At 36.3% G+C, this 19204-nt stretch overlaps 1 protein-coding gene across 1 annotated transcript in view; it reads right to left on the bottom strand.

Annotated features, from left to right (window-relative positions):
* The window catches only part of TMF1 (TATA element modulatory factor 1), a 30838-nt gene extending 13020 nt beyond the window's left edge, over positions 1–17818 (bottom strand). Inside the window, exons 1-8 of the mRNA XM_043886992.1 lie at positions 17327–17818; positions 13392–14590; positions 11240–11343; positions 10469–10595; positions 8082–8187; positions 3316–3458; positions 2897–3063; positions 2444–2600 (exon numbers count right to left, since the gene is read on the bottom strand). Of these exons, the coding sequence (XP_043742927.1) occupies positions 2444–2600; positions 2897–3063; positions 3316–3458; positions 8082–8187; positions 10469–10595; positions 11240–11343; positions 13392–14590; positions 17327–17468 (2145 nt within the window). The 5' untranslated portion in view covers positions 17469–17818. The remainder of the gene's footprint in view (positions 1–2443; positions 2601–2896; positions 3064–3315; positions 3459–8081; positions 8188–10468; positions 10596–11239; positions 11344–13391; positions 14591–17326) is intronic.
* Between the last annotated feature and the right edge of the window lie 1386 nt (positions 17819–19204).

Here is a 19204-nt window from a genome sequence, read left to right as displayed (position 1 = left end):
ACAAAATAATATGAAAAAAGTATGAAAGTGTTAGTCACTCAGTCATGTCCAACTCTTTGCAACCCCATGGACTATAGCTCGCCAGGCTCCTTCGTCCATGGAATTCTCCGGGCAAGAATCTGGAGTGGGGCCATTCTCTTCTCCAGAGGATCTTCCCAACCCAGGGATCAAACCTGCATCTCCTTCACTGCATGTAGATTCTTTACCATCTGAGCCACCAGGGAATCCCCAGAATACAGGCAAGAACACTGGAGTGGGTTGCCATTTCCTTCTCCAGTAAACAGTAAACTATATTTTATGCAGAAAAGATGAAAGAGATACAAATAAACATGTGTATAAGTGTATGTATATATACACACATTGAGGAGGAATATAAATAAATGTAGATATGGATGTTTTCTTGCATTTACAAATAGAAACACTGAAAAAAACAAACCTAATTGTAGTAAAATGGCAAATTTATAGGCAAAGAAAAGGAATGGGGAAGGAATAAGTTGGAAGCAAATGTTACCCTAGTATATTTTGCTATGTAGCTTTCACTTTGGAATCATGTAAATGTTTTACATATTCATGTGAAATTTAAAAAAAATGCACTGAGATCAGTGAGGAAAGAATAGTCTTTTCAACAAGTAGTGCTGGAACAATTTGATATTCACATGCAAAAGACCTAAATGTGAGAACTAAAACTATAAAAATCCTAGAAGGAAATAGGTGAAAATCTGTGTGATCTTGAATTAGGCAAGAGGTTCTTAAATATGATATCCAAAACACAAGGAAGAAAACAAAAAATAAGTAAGCTGGAATTCATCAAAATTAAAAAACTTTTGTGTATCAAAAGACACTATGAAGAAAGTGAAAGACAACATAGAAAGTGGGAGAAAAATATTTACAAATCCCACATTTGATAAAGATCTAGTATGCAGAATATATAAGGAACTCTTACAAATGAACAATAAAAATGATAGTATAAAAATGGGCAAAGGATTTAAATATTTGAATAAATTTCTCCAAAGGAGATGATACAGAAATCCAATAATCACATAAAAAGATGTTCAACATTATTAATAATTAAGGGAATATAAATTAATACTGTAACAGATACCATATACACCCCTAAAACAACAACAAAGACAATGACAAATACTGGCAAGAATGTTGAGAAACTGAAACCCCCATATATATGGCTGGTGGGAATGTAAAATGCTTCGGCCACTGTGGATAAGTCTGGTTGTTCCTGAAAATGTTAAACGTAAGATTAGCATATAACCCAAGGGTATATATCTAAGAGCATTTAAAAGATATTGTCACATAGAAATTTGTAAATTAATGTTTAGAGCAGCATTATTCATAATAACCTAAAAGTGTAAAAAATCCTGGGTGTATATCTAGAGGAAGTGAAAACACTAATTTGGAAAGATACACACCTTCCAATGTTTATAGCAGCATTGTTTACAATATCCAAGATATGGAAGCAAACTAACTATCCATCAATAGATGAATAGATAAAAAGGTGTGATACGTACATAGCTGAAATACTACTCGGCCATAAATAAGACTGGAATTTTGTCATGTGCAGCAACAGGGATGATGTGTACTATGATTAGTGAAATAAGTCAGAGAGAGACAAATATTGTATAATATCACTTATATGTGAAATCTAAAAAAACAAAACTAGTGAATATAACAAAAACAAAACAGACTCACGAATTTAAAGAACAAGCTAGTGATTACCAGAGGGAATAGAAAACAAGGGGAGGGGAAAATGAGAAGTACAGGACTAAAAGGTACTACTACATATAAAATAAATAAGCTACATGATATATTGTACAGCAAGGGGAATATAGCCAGTATTTGATAATAACTAAAAATGGAATATAACCTTTAAAAAAATGTGAATCACTATGACATACACCTGAAATTTATATATTATAAAATAACTATACCTCAATAAAATAAATAAAATTTAAAAGTGTAAATAACCCAAATATCTATCAACTGATGATTTCATAAGACAAAGCCTGACACATGTTAGCTTTACTCCTTTATTTGAAGTACATGGAGTCCCATAGATGCTATGAATAAGCTTAGGAGTTAAACAGATTCTCCGGAAATTATATGCAATGTTTAGTATTTATCTGCATACATGCATTCTTTTGGTTAAGAATGTCCCTAGTTTTCATAGCACTCTCAAATAAGTTTGAAATTCATAAAAATAATAAGCAATACTGGTTTAATGTAAGCATCACTTTAACAACAGTTTAAAAAACACACAATTAATTAAATTTGGCACAATCTAGTATTCCTAGAAAAGTGCCCAAGAAGATTATAAAGGAAATGCAACACATATGCTACTACATAAGGTTTTATTCAAATTAACTAATGGATTCTTTATTTTGCAGAAGCACAAAGATTTTTAAAGACTAATTTATCATCCAATGCTTACTTGAATTGCTAATGTTTCCTGCTGCTGACGGGCCTCTTCCTGGGCCTTCTCCAGTGCTGCAGAAAGTTCTTCTTTAGCTCTCATTTCGCGACTCAGAGCAGCTTCCTGGGCCTCACTATCCTTTGCAGCATTGGCTTTGTGGAGATCAGTAAGTTCTCTTAAAATTAGATAGATAATTTTTAATTTAAAATAATATACAGCTAATTACATTACCAAATTAATTAAGTTTCCACGTAGATTTCCATGAGATCTACAGAATGAGGAAATTTACCACATAATAAATACCAATTACAATGAGGACTCTCTGTGAAGCTCGCTTTAACCAGTCATAAGTCCATATACCAGGAAGTTTATAAATGTTATTAGTGATCAGATAATAAAAAAAAGTGTTTCTTCCATTTCTTGCTCTGATAATGGATTTTCAATGAGTTGCATATTTGTTCATTTTCTTACTTGTATGCACTATCAAGAGCAGCCTGAATACTTCGATTCTTTTCTTCAAGTTCATTCATGTCTACTTGAAGTCGGCCAAGGTCCTTCTCTTGGCGTTCTACCACAGAATTTAGTTTCTTAATATTTTCTCTATGTTGTTTCTCAACCTCTTCTTTGCCATCAAGGACCTATATTAAAAAGAAGAGACAATGGTATATTTCAATAAAAAAATACACCGCAGTAAATAACCGTGTTCTAGGAATTTCAAGCACTCTATCAATAATAACGAAGAAAAACCTTAACATTCACTATTTACTTGCTTGAAAATTCCTCCCAAATGACATGCCTCAATAATTCATTCCAAATATTTTATAACCCATGGCCAACTATTCATATTGGAAGTAACAGCAACATATATGTAGAGAACAGTTAATATTCACCTGTTTTAAATGTTGTAACTCTTCTTCTAGCTCTTGAACTTTTTTGTTCAGCTTTGCAATAATATTTTCATTTTCTTTGTCTTTAGTTCTTAATTTCTTAATGATGTTAGAATTATGCAGCTGCTGTTTTGAAAGCTTCTCTCCTGGCAATGGAAAAAATGTATAAGTTCAATTAATGATGATTCTCTAAGAATGTGAGTAGAATGTTTTCTCTAACCAGTAACATAAAATGACAGAATATTTTTAAAATCACAATGCTGTAACAGTTAATGTTAAAGTGATTTGGACAGGAATCAGCCATGAATGCTAAAATTACTAGTTAGAAGGATGGTATGGAACAAAATATTTACAGTCTTAAAGAATCAGTCCTACATATTATAAATTACAAAGCGGAAAAAAATGTGCTTTTACAACAGAGAAATCTGGTCATAATCTTAACCAAACATTCAACTCTGACATCACTAAACTGTGCTACAGCCTGACATTCTGTGTCCACTGATGTGATGGAGTAGAAGGTGCACAATATCACCTATTATATTCACTAGAAATCTGATCTGAATCTAATCATGAAGAAAGTGACAGACTCCTAAACAGGGGGTAGTCAACAGGACAACTGGATTCCACAAAATCTCTGATGTCATGAAAAAAATATCCTAGATTGGAGGAAGACTAAAAGAATATAATTGCCAAATGCAATGAACTTTGATTGGACCTTAGGGCAGAGCAAATAACCAGACATGAGAGTCATTTTTAGAGACAACTGAGATAAAGGCCAAAATACATGCTAGAATACACTTTTGAATTAATGCTGATTCTCTTAGATGAGATGACAATGTTGTGACTGTCAAGAAAAATTGCCCCTGGGAGATGCAGACTAAAGAACTGAGGAGAGGACTACAGAGTCAATGCAATTTCTATCAAAATCCAAATGGCATTTTTCACAAAAATAGAAGGGAAAAAAAAAAACCCTAAAAGTCATATGCAACCACAAAACATCTCAAACAACCAAAGTGAGTCTGAGCAAGAACAAAGCTGGAGATATCACACTTCCTAATTTTCTAATTTCAAAGCATATTACTAAGCTATAGAAATCAGAACAGTATGATACTGGCATAAAAACAGACATATAGACCAATGGAATAAAATGGAGAGCTTATAAAGTGATCTTCAACAAGGACGTCAAGAGTACAACCATGAGGAAAGGGCTGTCTCATCCATAAATGGTACTGGGATATGCATATGCAGAAAAACTAAACAGTATAGCATCATACATCAAAAATAAAAATCAACTCAAAATAGATTAAAGACTTAAATATAAAACCAGAAACTGTGAAACTACCAGAAGAAAACATAGGGGGAAAAAAGGGAAAAGTTTTCTGACATAAGTCTTGGGAATTGCTTTTTGAATAGGATCCCAAAAGGGCAGGCTACAAAAGCAAAAAAAAAGATGTGTGAGACTGTATCAAAGTAAAAAATTACTGCCCATTAAAAGAAACAACAGAGTAAAGAGATAATCTGCAGAATGGAAAAAAATATGTGCAAACCATACACTGATGAGGAATTAATATCCAAAATATGTAAGAACTCCTAGAACTTGATAGCAAAAAAAAAAAAACAAGCCAATTTTGAAAATGGGCTAAAGACATGAAGAGACATTTCTCAAACAATGCATACAAATGGCCAAAAGGTATACAAAAAGGTGCTCAACATCACCAACCAGTAGGGAAATGCAAATCAAAACTACAGTGAGACGTCATCTCATACCTGTCGGGACAACCATTATCAAAAAGATAAAAGATAAATACTGGAGAGGATATGAAGAAAAGAGAACCCTTGAGTAACAGGTGAGTAACAGGTTTGCATTGGTGAGAATGCAAACTGGTATAGCCACTACAGAAAACAGTATGAAGATTCCTCAAAAAATTTAAAATAGAACGACCATATGATCCAGCAATCTCACTTCTAAATAAGATAACCAAAAGAAATGAAATCAGGATCTCAAAGAGAGATCTGCATCCCCATGTTCACTGCAGTTTTATTTACAATAGCCCAGATATGGAAACAATCTATGTTTAGTCAATGCATAAATGGATAAACAGAATGTGACATAGATTGATAAATATACAGAGAGAGATATAAACATTATTTAGCTTTGAAAAAACAACCTGCCATTTGTGAAAACATGAATGAACCTAGAGGATGAAATAAACCAGACATAGATACATATGATCTCACTTACATGTGGAATACAAAAAGGTTGAATTTGTAGACACAGAGAACAGAATAGTGGGTCAAAGAAATGGGGAGATGTTGGCCAAGGGGTACAAAGTTTCAGTTATGCAAAATGAATAAGTTCTAGAGATGTAATTTACAGCATGGGGACTATAAATTAGAGCTACTAATACTGTACTATAAACCTGCAACTTGCTAAAAAGAGTAAATGTTAAAGAGTTCTCATCACACACACAAAAATGTTAACTACGTGAAGTGACTGATACATTACTTTGCTTCACTGTGGTAGTAATCTCACAATATATACATATAAAAAAGTCACACTGTACACCTTACAAATACACAACTTTTACACCTCAACAAAGTTGGATTGTTTCCTGGTAGCTCAGCTGGTTAAGAATCTGCCTGCTATGCACAAGACCCCAGTTTGATCGCTGGGTTGGGAAGATCCCCTGAAGAAGGGATAGGCTACCCACCCCAGTATTCTCGGGCTTCCCTGGTGGCTTAGACGGTGAAGAATCCGCCTGCAATGCAGGAGACCTGGGTTCGATCTCTGGGTTGGAACGATCCCCTGGAGAAGGAAATAGCTACCCACTCCAGTATTCTTGCCTGGAGAATGCCACAAAGAGTCAACACAACTGAGCGACTTTCAAGCGCTTCCCTGGCGGCTCAGTCGGTAAATGCGGGAGACCTGGCTTCCATCCCTGGGTTTGGAAGATCCCCTGGAGGACGGCATGGCAACCCACTCCAGAATTCCTGCCTGGAGAATCCCCATAATCAGAGGAACCCAGCGGGCTGCAGTTCACAGGGTCGCAAAGAGTCGGACACGACTGAGCAACTAAGCACAGCACAGCAAAGTTGGATTAAAAAAGAATTCAGGAGTGGAATGATACAGTATCTGTCAACTACGCTCAAGAGGTGAGGCCAAAGGGTAGTATGTGCATGTGCAGAAGGATATGGAGGCGGTATAGCTAGATCTTAACAGTCAATGACTCTAGTTAATGAAGTAATCAGATACTCATTGTAGTGTACTCTCAGCTTTGAGACTTGTAGCTCTTCAGCTATGACTTTAAAAATACCTCTAGGGTATACAGGAGCAGTATGTGACTACATCTATATGAAATCAGTCTATTTTCCCTAGAAAGAAGTTCATTAAGCAAAAGGAAACATCAGCTCACTCCCCAAATTCCAACATAGTGAAATTTGATATTGATATTTTTAATAATTTTTAAAAATTATGAAACCATGTACTTAGCCTTCCCCTCAGTCTCTAATGCTGTAACAGAAAATAGTAACAGACTGCAAGATGTCTTGAGATACATGTTTAATTAACTCTTCCTTCTTTTATTTTAGTGCTTAGATTGTTTTTAATTATCTCTGTACCCATATTTCCCTCTCATTAAACTATAGTGCCTAAAGGACAGGGAATGTGTCATTTATTACACATTTGTCATTTGTCTATATCAAACACAGAATCTGACCAACTAGCTGTTAAGTATAAGCTGAATAAATGAAAAAGAAAAATTGGACAAAACTATTTCAAATGAAGTGATTATTTCCAATTACTCTCAGTCTGGAAATTCACTTAAATGCAGTGATTTAAGTACAGAAATGTTCATCCCACTATGATTTGTAATATTAACATTTTAGAAATAAACACATAATATTAGGAAAAGAAAAACAAATATAATATATCCATATAATGCACTTTAATACAGTCATTAATAATGGTATCAAAGCACATTTAATGGCTTAAAGAAATTTAAAAGAAAGAACATTGCAAATTAGATATATGATATTATGTTTAAAAACATATTAAAATGCAATAAAAGGAAACTAGAATAGTTCCTTATAAAAATGGATTATGATCTTTTTTTCTTTTTTCATATACTTCCTATAATTTAAAAATTTTCTGCAAGTAGCAAGCATTATTCTTACAACTAAAAAAACTTTAAGAAAAAGAAAAATTTATTTAACCATCTTTTCCAAAACTACCTTCTTTCCTATGACATTCCAATGTCCAACTGCAATGTTTAATCTCCTGAAGAATCTTTAATTTTCATAAACCTATTAACTATAAATCTTTTCATATAGTGTTTAATAACTGAAAAAAGTAAAATATGAATTTAAGAAAAAATTCACTATCAAATTCCAGAACAACAGAATGATACCATATAGTACCCAAGCTAGAGATTCAGATAACTATACAAACTCCAGAATTAGAACTTTCAAATATCTTGGTTTAAATGAGGACTCTAAAACCTGTTACAAGCTTCCTTAGGGAAGCACAAAATTCTATTTCTCACAGTCGGGTTTTTTTTAACTCCCTAGAAACAGAAAGCTACATACATATCTCTACTTCTCTACATGTTGCTCCACATTCTTCCATAAACTGTTATCTACCACTTCTGAAGCTTAAATCCAAACCTTTCTTGCTTCCCATGGTTTTACATTAGGAAAAAGCAGCAGCTAGTCACATGGTAAGTATTTTATTGTCACAATATTTTTCACAACTGACTGAATATTTCACATACCTTCTTCCATTAACCCTCGGATCTGCTCATCTTTCTCTTTCAAAAGGTCTGCCGTTTCACTACTATTTAATCTAGTAGCAAGTTCTTCTTTTATACTTTTGATTTCCTAATTTAAAAAAAAACACATGAATACCATAAAGAATTAATTTCATTCTGGGCATATTTTTCATTTTTTTCCATATTCAATTAATTGCATTTTCAGTAACAACCCGTAAGTTTTGTTAACCTGAGTTTATATCACCTTGTTTAATTAAGAGCAAGTTAAAGAGCTTTGAAAATGACATAGAAAACCTAAATTCAGACATAAGCAGGTTTTAATATGGAAATGGAAATGAGTGTAAGTTAACTTTCAACACCCTTTTTGAGTATCTCTACACATATTTTCCACAGGTTAGACGTTATTTTTGGAACATTCAACTAGTATATCTCCATTTTTTACTGTATTTCTTTTCCTCATCTGATACTTGAAATGAGTACTCCTCATCCTCATACTTAAAAATATGCTGCTAAGTAAGAGAAAAAAACATAATTTCATAAGGTCCAATCTACTTTAATTAAGCAGAGATTTAACAGAAACATGTTACAATACTTCATCTTTTGAAACAATGGTGATATAAAGTGTCCTATGATTTAAAATTTGTTTTTCACAATGCTCTGAAACTAAACAACAGCTCAAATCAACTAACATTTACTAAGTATTTAAAGTATACTTTGTATCCATTATCATTTAATCCTTACAACAGTCCTAGGAGGGAGGAATTTGTACTATTCAACTACACAAGTAAGAAAATTACGGTTAAGAAAGCTTGAGCAAACTTTGAAGGTGAGAGAGCTATAAAGAGGTAGAGTTATAACTTGAACCCAGGTCTGTGAATCCCTAAAGCTTATGCTCTGAACTATCAACAGCACTGCTGTCCATTTTCAACTGCCAAAATTCCATCCATCAAGGTCCAGGAAGAATATCATACCTTCCATGAAAACTTACTCAGTTCCTCTGATTAAAATTCCTCCACGATACCATTTCAAAATCCTTATTCATCCACCTACTACTATACGTTTGTTGATATTATTTGTCTTTCAAACTAGGAAGGCAAACTCTTCACTTAAGGTAATTCAGTTCACCTTTAAATTTCCAATGAATCCTAAGCAGGGGGTTCATACATGGCAATACACATAAAATGTATTAAAAAACTTAGGACCCAGGGTTTTCCACCTATTAATATAACCAGTTTGGATCTATTTTAGATCTACAATGTAAAGCACACTACAGAAGACAAACATTCCTTAAAATCTACTTTTTGTACTGTATTCAGATGGAATGGAGCAAGAACAAGAAGAGTTAAGTTAGTTAAGATAGTCTCAGGTTATTGTTACTGTCTGAAATGATACTAATTGAAGTCACTAATTAAATCAGTCAAGCAGACAGAGGTATATCATGTATTTCTTTTCTGTAAAAACATGCACAGAAAAACTATAAATTATCATTGGTCAAGAAAGGGGAAAACAACCTTAGAAAGGCACCTAATGAGAAATGCTACTATTAACAATTGAGATACAAGCAATAATTAGTAACCTATTGGTTACCAATTTCTGAAATAGCCAAATTATAAGAAATATTTACTCTGATTACAAGAAAATATTTCTGAACTGCTCCAAATGATAAGAACTAGAACAATGGTTTCCAACCAGGAGTATTTTTGCTTCCAGGGGGACATTTGGCAATATTTTCACTTTTCACAATTGAGGCGGGATTGGGATGGCGGGTGGGTAAGGCAAGACAATACTGTATCTTGTAGATATGGGCCTGGGATGCTGGTAAACCCCCTGCAATGCACAGGGCAGTGTACTACAGTATAAAATCATCCAGCCCAAAATAGCAACAATGCTGAGGTAGAGAATCCTACATTAGAATAAATCAATATTTTATTCTAACATTCAATGTCACTAATCATTAGGAATTTTTATTTTAAAATAACTAACTTGAAAGACTGTCTATGTGTGTGTGTGTGTATATGTTTGAAGTGGAAGTGAAAATAACAAAAGAAAATAATGATAACTTTTAAAATTTATACAGTACCATTTAGATTTAAGTGTTATTTATTTTGATGCAATTATAATTTATAAAAACTATTCTAAAGATCCTTGCTACACACCTTGCAAGGACTTTACACACAAAGTATACAAACAAATATTTGCTTAATTTTTTTTTAAAGTATCAAAAATCTGAAATTCTAAAGGTACTGAAAAATCTAAAATTTAAGTGTTAATATACTCCATGGTATTCTTTTAATCTTACTTTTTTCCCAATACCAAAATATTATTAATGCACTCCTCAAAAATATATGTCTCTATAGAGTTAGATTAATATTATTTTAAACTTCCATTACCTTTTTAGCAGCATCTCTCTCTTTGCAGGCTAGCTGAACTTTCTTTTCCGCTTCTGCAATTCTTTGAGTAAACTCATCTTTCAAGGAAGAAATGCTACTGCTTTCTTCTTTCACTCTGATCATTTCACTAAATTTAAAATAATACTAAGACTGAAAATATTTGTATATATATTCCAAAGTTGAGATAACAGTTTGAGTTGTTTGCCCCCCAAAAATAACAACATTCTCTTCAACATGCACCTTACTAAAATAGATTAATTTGAGGCCTGTTAACTTTTAAGAGAAAAATTACCTGTTTATTTTAAAACATTTCAAAGAAAACTCATTAGAAATTGAAAATGTCACCAATATTTGATGTGTAAAAATTAGAAAAAGATAAATAAAACTTGTTAATCTTATTGTGTCATATTTTACTAATCACTTCCTTAAAGCACACCGATGCTCAATATTTTTTTAAACTGTAATGTAAGTTTTCTCTAAATATACCTTTTAAATCTCTAATACTAAAAGTTTATTAATAACTAAAGGGGAAGAAGTTTTTCTGTTTTTGTTTTACAAAACACCTCTCTTCAGTGCCACTGGTAAAAGAGTAAGATAATTTGAGGAGAAAAGTAATCTCTAAGGGTAGAACTGAAATGATATTCAATTTTCAGTAATTATAAATAAGTTAAAATATAAAATATTTCAATTTAAAAAACATGCTTAAGTAATAACCAAGTGCATGGGCCACTACCAAATGTATAAAATTACTCATATTTGTAAAGTACTTACTCTTTCAGATTATCATAAGCTTCTTCTAGAAGTGCTTTTTCTTTACTAAGAGATAATAACTGAGCTTCCCTTTTATGCAGTTTCTCATTCAGAAATTCAACTGTCTGGATAAGAAGAATATACAAAAGTCCAACATTTAACTTTAAAACACCATTTTTACATGCAGGTAAAAACTGTAAAGGTCACCTAATCACTATAATAAATCAGCATTATTTCATAAAAAGAATTTTTTTAAGAAAAGGGAACACAGTGGACACAGAACAGCAAGAACTCACACACAGTGGGTCGGATAGTATAAACTAGTAGTACAACCACAAAGCTGGACAGCTGGTGGTTTGGTAAAATGCTTTGGAAAACAAGCAACATCTAGGTGAAAATCTATATAATCTTTCATGTAGAAAATTCTATTTTTAGGTGTACCTCAGAGAAGAAAACTCTTGCATAACTGTAAAAGAACGTTTATAGCGGTTTGTAGTAACAAAAATGTGGGGAAGAGTGGACATGTTCACTAAAAGAAGAGAGGAAATTAGATGCAATCAAAATAGATCAAAGCCTCTACTAATGTTCTCTATGTTATCTGGGTAGTGGACATACCAGTGTTTGCTTCTCCACATTATTCTTTAACCCTAATGTGTAAGCTTTTTAGCATGATACATTGCATTTAAAAAATAAAGGTAACTTTAGGGACTTCCCTGGTGGTCCAGTGGCTAAGACTCCATGTTCTCAATGCAAAGGGCCTGGGTTTGATCCCTGGTCAGGGAACTAGATCCCACATGCTGCAATTGAAGAGTCTGCATGCCACAACTAAAACCTGGCACAGTCAAATAAAATAAATAAATTTTTTTTTTAAAGTAAAGGTAATTTTAGAAGATCCATAGGCACAAAACTTTAAAATCTCCAGAATATATCAGTATAAAGCCAAGCAAAAAGGAATGATCAGACTATCCTACTCCTTAGGTCCTGCTGAGGCAGTAGTACCTGTGCATGAGGAACAGTGCCTTTTGTACTAAAAAAATTAAGACCTAACCTGATTTAGGTCTAGGTTAACTTAGAAATCACTGACCTCCTAAGAACGGTTCAAAAATATCTTAATAGTGTTGTTTCTAGGAATTCAAACTGCTAGAGCACGACATTTTGTTTGTGAAAAATATTAAACCTAGGTAACAGAATCTGGCACTTTTTGTACATTAAATAATTCAAATACATGACACTTAGAGAACATTTCTTCAAGATATCTTATATCTCAGAGGAGTCTATTAAAGATGCCAGATCAGACTCAATTTCTACATCTAAAAAATCATAGAAAAAAACAAAACTGTGACTTAACGTCAAAAAATTTACACCACTTTCCTTTTGCCTGCCAGGCTCCTCTGTCCATGGGATTCTTCAGGGAAGAATACTGGAGTGGATTGCCATGCCCCTTTCCAGGGGATCTTCCTGACCCAGGGACTGAACCCACATCTCTCGGTCTCCTGCATTGGCAAAAAGGGTTCTTTTCCACTAGCACCACCTGGGAAGTTTTTTTATCTACTAGGTAAAAGCAATTTGTCATTCCTAAGCAACACCTTTGATCCTTGGACATTTCTCTTTTTCATTTAAGACAGCTATCAATATGAAATATCAAAAACAACATAAACAAGAAAACAAAATGAAACAATTAGTAACAGAAAAACATCAATGACCTGAAACCAAATTTTTTCATTTAAGATCTCCCTACAAATAATGTGAACATGCAAAAAATGTTTGGGGAAGGAAAAATCATGTAAGATTTAGATTTGCTTGAGCACCTCTATCTGCAAAGGAGTTGAAGGTATCTGTTTACATAAAACAGTCCTTTACAAACTAACAAATTAAACAATATATAGCAAAAGAATACTAAGGTGATAACGCAACAGTAAAGGCCTATGATGGGATTTTTTTATGCTCAGTTACACTGAAATATCAACTTATGTTACCAGAGTTGCCTTGGAGAAATTTCAAATAATGTCAATAATTCTTCATCTTTAAGATCCTTAACATCACACTTAAATGGCAAAAGGCCTGTCTTTTTTAATCAAGACAATTATTAGGCCTCACTGAACATTAAAAATAAACCAATGATTTAATCTCTGAAAAGCATATCAAAAAATCCTCTTCCATTTCTTAGAGTTACCTTGCAGACATCTTCCTTCTCAGAAGGTGCTTCTGGCTGTCTTGAAGCTTCAGGCTGCTCAGCCTCCTCACCCAGGACAGCGTGTCCTTCATTTACTGATGCGGAAGAAACCAAGATATCAGGCTGTTCGCAGTTAACAGGAGTTGCACTTCGGCCACTTTCTTCCATTTCTGTTTCCTCATTGGGCATAATTAACGTTTCATTTGCTTCTTCAGGTTTTCCTTCAACAGATTCAATTGTTTTGGTCTTTGGAGTTGAAGAACTAAGTATAATAGGTACTAGAGCATATCCCCTGCCTGACAGTTCATCATCTGAATTGATTTCGCTGACACTACGGCTATCTAATGACTGTACACTAAATGAGTCTATTCTTTCAAAAGCATCAGATGAGCAGCAACTCTCAGTGAGTTTTTGGAAATCATCTAAACGATTATATTCAGGACAAGCAGATGCTGAGAGAAGCTGAAAGGATGTCTGCATCAAGTGCAGGCTTGATTTTGAATCTGTATTTTCCTGTCTAGAACTTGCTGAGCTCTCACTTATTACACTTTCATGATCTAAAACTTCAATATCACTAGTGGTAGAAGTACCTGACGAGAAGGTACTAACAGGAGGAGAAGGTGTATTGCTCTGTCGGTCTTCATGTTTTTGTTCCTTAGGTTCCAAAGCCATGTCCTTGGGTTCTGCTGTGAGAGGCTGTGTAGACATATTAGACACATTTTCCCTAGTTGTTTTCACATTCATAACACTTTCAGATACTTTCAAATGCACTGTTGGCACCTTCGTATCAGATTCTTTATGAACACTTTCTTCATGCTTATGCTCAGTTTCAGGTGACAGAGTACTGACTGCCGGAGTTTCCTCGGATACACATGGAGGGGAGTCCTTTACTTTTGACTCAGTGGCCTCAGGTATTCTTGACTGTCCAGTGTGCAAGGACTCCTGTAAGGTGCTTTTCACTTCTTCTGGTCGCTGTGACTTGGCTGGTGGTTTTGATACCACTGGGCTCTTCTGAATGGTCTGGACATCAGCTGGAGAGAGAAAGGCACTGAAGAAATTTTCAGATTCATCTACCACAGTTCTCCGAACTGGCTTTGTAATTGCTTTAGGAGAGACTACTGGCTGACTCTGAGGTTCAGTGTTGGATTTTAACCCCCAGGTTGAAGTATCCCATCCTCCACTGACAGGGGGACTTATTCCTTTGACAAAAAAAAAAAAAAATTAAAAAAGAAAATTTTACACACACACATATATATAAAACATGCAAATTGCAATAATTATTGTTAAGTCAATATAAATACGTCTTTTTAAAACTCTACAAAGTACAACCTGTAATTTGTATCTGTTACACTCCTCACTTACAACATAATTAATTAGTTCATCGGTTAACTTTAGGCCATGAAGATGAAAACTGGTGTGCATTTGCCCAAGAGGAACTAGGAACAAAGATGAAATACTGGACTTGGCATGCCAGAAATAAGTATGTTATTCCCTCCTACAACAAATTAATAAAGTAATGGTAGATGTTAATAACCCGTGCCAAGTCCAAACTACATACTATGCATCTCACAATAATAGGCAGTATCTTCACTTACAGGTCATGTGCAGTCATGAAAAATAGAATCTACCTTCTATATAGTTAGTTTCATATTAATTTTATTCTTATAATATCAATGATAAAGCATCATTATCAGCTAGACAGACAGTAACATTCAACACTGAACCCAAAATACTGGTGACAAACATTCTTTATCAAAGATCAAAGTAAACTAATGGGAACAGTAACTTCTAAAGGACAAACTCATTTCCATCCACTTAATGACAAACTCATTTTCCGAGTCCCACTCTTCAAACCCACTCCCTGAGAAACTTTTGTTCTCTTGCTGAACTCTAAATCATGTTAATAATTAGTAGAAGGTCATATGAAATTCAGAAATGCATCTTTAGAACTATTGCTTTTTGATAAAGACAGCAGTTTACACTAGGATTTAAAAAAAAAAAGAAACAGGAGAAAATAACCATCTTCTGGGCAAGAAAGGTAATTGTGTCAGTTATACAAATAATATGTTACTGAAAAACCCAATGATAAACAAAGAATGGCATATTTGCTAAAATACTTTAAGCATTTCTTAAAAAATTTTTAAAAAGTCACCCATTTCTAAATTCATAAGTGGCTGAGCAGAATTTATCACATACTCTGAACAACTAGAAGCTGATGGGCAGAGCACAAGTACCTAAAAACTCCTAAAAGCTGTCAAGCTGGAAACTAAAGTCTATCCTAATTTAATGACTTTGGAGGTATGTAGGAAACTTTAGCTTGGGGGTACAGTTTTATATCCATTTATTCAGTAAAGCAGAATTGAGAAAAAAAATGAAAAACAAAATTAAAGATACAAAGGAATGAGCAAGATAAAGCGCTGTATTAAGTTATGTCAATGAGTGACAGAACTCAAATTTGCCAGTTTGAGAAAATTTTACACAAATCGCGGGGTTATGCGATATCCACTTGTGATTATGATTATGTGATAATCACTGCTCATCTTTTAGTGATGGCAACGTAAAACACAGGTCATCAGTGAACATTTATGGCATTTCACTAAAATCTGAACCTTATTGTGGATAACCTATTTTCTTTTAAAAATGAATCACAGAACAGGATTCAAGTCCCGGGTGTCACAGAAAGAAATATCCTTACAAAGTTTAGTCATTCAATATGTGGGGTAGCCTGATAAAAAGGAAGTTGAGCTACTCCCACCAAGGTCCTATGCAGTTCAATTCAGTCACTCAGTCGTGTCCGAGTCTTTTCGACCTCATGGACTTCAGCACGCCGGGCCTCCCTGTCCATCACCAACTCCCGGAGTTTACTCAAACTCATGTCCATTGAGTCGGTGATGCCATCCATCCATCTCATCCTCTGTCGTCCCCTTCTCCTCCCGCCTTCAATCTTTCCCAGCATCAGGGTCTTTTCAAATGGGTCAGTTCTTCGCATTAGGTGGCCAAAGTATTGGGAGTTTCAGCTTCAACATCAGTCCTTCCAATGAATATTCAGGACTGAAGTTAACAGGATGATGACATAAACACTTGAGCCAAACTATCTTAAAATGAGGTACCTCAAATTTAGGTCTTGACTTCTCAACGATGTAAAATTAGAAACAGAAACCAGAAAGAAGTAGTCAGGAATAATTTATTCTTTCTCTTAGAGGTTCACACTCCGAAAGAGGGGCCAATCTTCACGCCACACACCAAAAGGATTTAGACTTAGCGCCGAAAGCAACCGAAGATCCCTGAAAGATGAAGCCCAAGGTCTCTGAGACAGAGAGACGGGGCTCTTAGGGACTAGACTGCGCAGCAAGCCGCAATCGCCGGGCGCGCCCCCACGGACCCTCCCCCTGGCGGAGTGGCCGAGAGGAAGTTACCGCGCGTCCCGGTATCACACTCAGGGCAGCACCCGCCCCGAGGACCGTCTCAGGAGAGACGGTCATAACAGAGAACAGGACGCGCTTGCAAGCTTGCAATGCTCGCCAAGTGTTCGCGACTGTTCTTCCCGTCCCTGCGGACCGATTTCGATACTGTGCTCCCTAAGAGAACGCAACCCACCGGGGCTGGGGGCGGAGGGGGAGGGGGCGCTGTGCTCCGAGGTCTGTGGAGCGAGGGCGCGGGGCCACTACCACGGAATCGGGTCCCCGTCAGCCCCCAAACCGGGGCCACAATTAAGGAGGGACCCCGGGGCTGGGTTTTCCCTCGGGACCACAGCAACGCTCACCTGAGAGGCCAAAGCAGCGTTCGGGGCCGTGCTGAGGCCGAGGACTTGCTCAGGAGTCCGTCGCTCAGCGACAGGCAGGAGCCCGGCCCCCCACCCCCCGCCCCCCGCTTCACCTGTTGGCCTCTTGAGAGACGCCCGCGGGATAGAGGGACGCCGCCGCTCGCGCCCTTACCTGGCTCTCCGTACGGAATGGTCTCGGCCCAAGCGCTCGGCTCCTCTTCCTGGATATCTAGGACCCTGTCGATGGACTTCTGGGCCTGGGACAGGGCCTGCTTGGCGAAGCTGGAGAGCTGGGAGGCGTTGAACCAGCTCATCTCCCCTCCTCAACCGCCGGCGTTGGCGGCAGCGGCAGCACCGAGCGGGAAGGCCAAGGGACAGGCCGACGGTCGGGGGCCCGGGGGAGGGTGCAGGGAGAGCCTCGCCTGCTTCTCCACTCGGCGGGGCCTGTCAGTGGGAAACCATGACCCCGAAGGTCTCCCCCGAGCCCGAGATGTTACCCGCGGCGCTCCCCACACAGCCGAGACGACAGGTTCCAACTGCGCAGGCGCTGGCTGCTTCCACGTACACAACCGGCAACTCCGGGAGCCCAGAGTTCCGCTGATAGACGGAAGAACTGAAGAATGTGACGTCACTTCCGGGAACGCAGGCTCACCTATAGTTACCGAGGAACGCGGAACGCTTCGTATTGAAACTGGTTCCAGGCGTACCGCGAAAATTCTTCGCCCCGGGATAAACTCTGGCTAAACCAGCAGAGACTGATTCCTTAGGGAGGAATAGGCAGGTTTTCAGGTGGGTTCCTTCCTGGAAAACAGCTCTCGTACTAAGAGCTAGCGCATTGCCATGAATAACAACAGGGAAGTTGGCTCTTGCATTTCTCTTCGATAGCCTTCTCTCAAATATTTAATCAGTTGTGTCAACTCAGCCTCAAAGAGGAACTTTGGGTTTGGGTTTGTCTAAAAATACTGGGCGTCGTATAAAAGACCTTACTCGGCCCACCTAATCCGAGAAAGTAAAATGCCATCTTCCACAAAGAGGAATTAGAACAAGACACAATCTCCTCCTCAGAATACAGGTCGACTCTCAGCTACAGTTTAAACAAACTATCATTAAGACTAGTACTCTATACCGTGCATATTGTTTAAAATACACCTTTTTTGCATATGCTCATCAAACAAATCCAATTGGTGGCCTTCCTAATCTAGTCAGCAGCTGTTTGCTTTGGCCACCATGTTAAAATTCTATCAACATTTAAAAGATTTCATACAAAAACCCAGACTTCCAGCTGATTTTTAAAAATATGTGCACCAACATGCAACAGTCAGCTGGAGCAGTTGCCCCTTTTGACAAATAATTTTCACTCCAGTATGTCACAGTCCCCACTGTTCTAATTACACTCTCCCACTCTCACCTGTTTTGCCTAATGAATATTTTACCCCACTGCAAGGGACCATGCCATAAACGAGTTATTTTTATTTATTTATTTTTTAGCCAGATTTAAACTCTGCCCTTGAGAAGTTATGATCTTCTGATCACTTTATCTAACTTCGTAAAAATGTACATAATGAAACCTTTACAATTCAGTAATGTACAAAGTAGTACTAAATAACTCACGTAACTTCAAACAGCTTTAGCTAAGTAAGTAGCCTGAGCAAGTGCCAGGTTAGACTTGGAATTCCTTCCAAGACTTCTAACTGTGTAGTTTGAGGTAAATGACCTAAATTTCCAATTCTATTCGGCTCTCAGATGAAGATACACTATCACGTTCTCACAAGGCTACTTACACAAGAATTACTGTTGTACCTGTATATAGCACCTGTAAGCTGAATCTGTATACAGTACCTATAAACTGACTGTGTAACTTTTTAAGGAAATCGTATGAATTTATACCATGTTTTTATAATGAAACAAATTACTTGTCAATATAGAACTAGAAAGAATAAAAATAAATGAAAATCTAACCCAGTGAGACATAATCACAAAGCATTTAAACAGAAAAACAAAGAACATGTATTATATGTTCCCACACTAAGATACTAAAACTCATTTTCAG

This window comes from Cervus elaphus, chromosome 24 (genome assembly GCF_910594005.1).
Source record: "Cervus elaphus chromosome 24, mCerEla1.1, whole genome shotgun sequence".
NCBI lineage: Eukaryota > Metazoa > Chordata > Mammalia > Artiodactyla > Cervidae > Cervus > Cervus elaphus.
This window is presented reverse-complemented; position numbering and strand designations above follow the sequence as displayed.